The 2,246-nt window shown below is 50.3% G+C and overlaps 1 protein-coding gene across 1 annotated transcript; it reads right to left on the reverse strand.

The window, feature by feature from the left end:
* Positions 1 to 286: 286 nt before the first annotated feature.
* Positions 287 to 1,186, reverse strand: LOC123037650 (activity-regulated cytoskeleton-associated protein-like). Its single transcript, XM_044459311.1, has one exon. The coding sequence runs from the start codon at positions 1,184 to 1,186 to the stop codon at positions 287 to 289; it is 900 nt and encodes a 299-aa protein (XP_044315246.1).
* Positions 1,187 to 2,246: the final 1,060 nt, after the last annotated feature.

Raw genomic sequence — 2,246 nt, forward strand, 5'->3', positions numbered from 1 at the left:
TCACACAATTTTCCTCCAAATTGGATTTCTGCCGTGAATTCTCCTATCGCCTTCTGCGTTGTTCCGTTGGCCATTGTTATTTCTGCACGGGCTCCACACCATTTGCCCTTTCAGATCTTGATATCTGTTTCTGCTTATAGCGCTCCTTGATGCTCCTGTGTCCACTATTCCTTTCGCTGTTCTGTTTCCGACCATTATCCGGGCTACTATTTGGAACCCGTCGCAACAAAACTGTTCCCCTGCTGCTGGCTCTTTTGTTGCCGCCTGAGATGCCATCATTATCTGCTCAGGCCTCCTGCGTTTCCCGGCAGATCCAGCAAAACAGCCTCGGTGGATTGTTACTCGTGCGTGGCCCATGTCCGGTTCCTCCACAGCGCATGCATATCTCCGGTCTTAGCTGCTGCACAGTTTGGCTTGACTGTGTCCGGTCCTCTGCCTCTATTCCTTCTACCTCTTCCGTTAGTTTGAGAAACTCAGTCAACGAGTTGAATCCTGCCCTCCTAGCGTACAGCTTTATCTTGCTCCTGCTGTTTCTGTACACTCGGTCCAGTTTGGCCTCCTCTAAGAGTTTCGTGAATTGCATCAGTTTTCTTAGTCCGATTGCGTATTCTCTTACGGGCTCCGTTTCTCTCTGCTTCATCTGTGCAATCTGATTCTCTAACTGTTCCTCATACCTTGGTGGTAAAAAGTATTCCAGCAGTTCTGTTCTGAACTGCGTCCATGTTACGATCCTGCTCGTCGTGTTGTTCCACCAATCACTCGCGATCCCCTCCAGGACGAATGGCATCGTCTGTATCAGCTGGTCCTTCCGTATTCCGTATCCGCCAGCCCAATGTTCCATTTTGCTTAGGAACTCCAGTGGGTTTGTTGTTTCTTGGTACCGGATGCCCCATCCACGTACCCGGTCTATGACTTCCGTTTCCATTTTTATTTCTAACTTTCCTTCTGTTTCGTCCCCTAGACTTGCAACTTTGATGTCCATTATCTCCTCCTTTTCCCTGGTTACCACGATCGCCGGAATTGTTTTTTCGCCGGGCGAAGTCTTTGTATGACCGTTTCCGTATGATCCGTTTTCTTTGCGAACGCTGCCAACAAACGCCTCACTTCTTTCTGCCGTTCCTAATCCGAACTCTTTCGTGTATTTCGTTGGTTCGCTCTTTGGTGCCAGATATACCCAGCTCGACATTACTCCGCTGGTGTCGGTTTATCTCCTGCAACCACTTTAACCTGTTCGGGCGCCACTGTGACGGTTCGTCGTTGTCGGGTGGCTCAGGGATGGCCAGGGTTCGTCACAAGAATTAGTTTGTGTCAGGCGTGGTTGCTGAAAGAGAGTTCCGACACAGCCCAGAGTAGAAGTCGTGGGGATGTACCTAGTAATTGATTATAACTAGGTTTTATTTTAGTAAGTATCTTGACATTTGATTATCAACTATCGAATTCTCCGGATTGTCGGGGTGCCGCCCTTGCTGCCTTCGCTTCCTTCGTCCACTTAGAATACCTGGTATCGGGAGCTGTCCAGCTGCTCGAGAGGACCAGCACGGGTTGGGTTGCCTGAAATGAGAATGGGGTGCTTAGGGACCCTGAGGTCCGTCACGAGCGCGAGAGAGAGCTATTTAGTGCTTGGGGACCCGAAAGTCGACCGCAAGAGAGAATGTTTGGCTTGGGGACCCTGAAGTCAGCCACAAGAGAGAGAGAATTTGTTGCTTGGGGACCCTGAAGTCAGCCGCAAGAGAGAGAGAATGTTTTGCTTGGGGACCCTGAGGTCAGCCAAAAGAGAGAGAATTTGTTGTTTAAGGACCCTGAAGTCAGCCACAAGAGAGAGAGAATGTGTTGCTTGGGGACCCTGAAGTCAGCCACAAGAGAGAGAGAATTTGTTACTTGGGGACCCTGAAATCAACCACAAGAGAGAGAGAGAGAATTGCTTGGGGACCCTGAGGTCAGCCACAAGAGAGAGAGAGAGAGCTCAGCCGGTGAACCGTGCCGTAAGAAGGTGTGATCCTGAAATCAGACGTCTCCTAGGGATCCCTCCAGGCCGGCAAGCCGAGAAGGTTAGAGGGAGGAGGAAGTACTACGGGAGCTAACTACAATGTATAAGCGGACTTGGATCGAATGATCTAGTCCTCCAAAAAATGACTTTGCTGCTTGCCACCACTGGGGAGTTGCCTCTATACCCTTAGACGGTTGGCTGCTAAGTGCCTTTCTATGGCCCGTGGTCCGTCTTATATAGGGCTCGGCGAGATCTGGTG

The sequence above is a fragment of the Drosophila rhopaloa genome, unplaced genomic scaffold (assembly GCF_018152115.1).
Source record: "Drosophila rhopaloa isolate 14029-0021.01 unplaced genomic scaffold, ASM1815211v1 contig_190, whole genome shotgun sequence".
NCBI classification, from domain to species: domain Eukaryota; kingdom Metazoa; phylum Arthropoda; class Insecta; order Diptera; family Drosophilidae; genus Drosophila; species Drosophila rhopaloa.

Bases quoted from the DNA above. Each gene is read 5' to 3' on its own strand.
- LOC123037650 (XM_044459311.1), bottom strand. From the start codon at position 1,186: ATGTCGAGCTGGGTATATCTGGCACCAAAGAGCGAACCAACGAAATAC.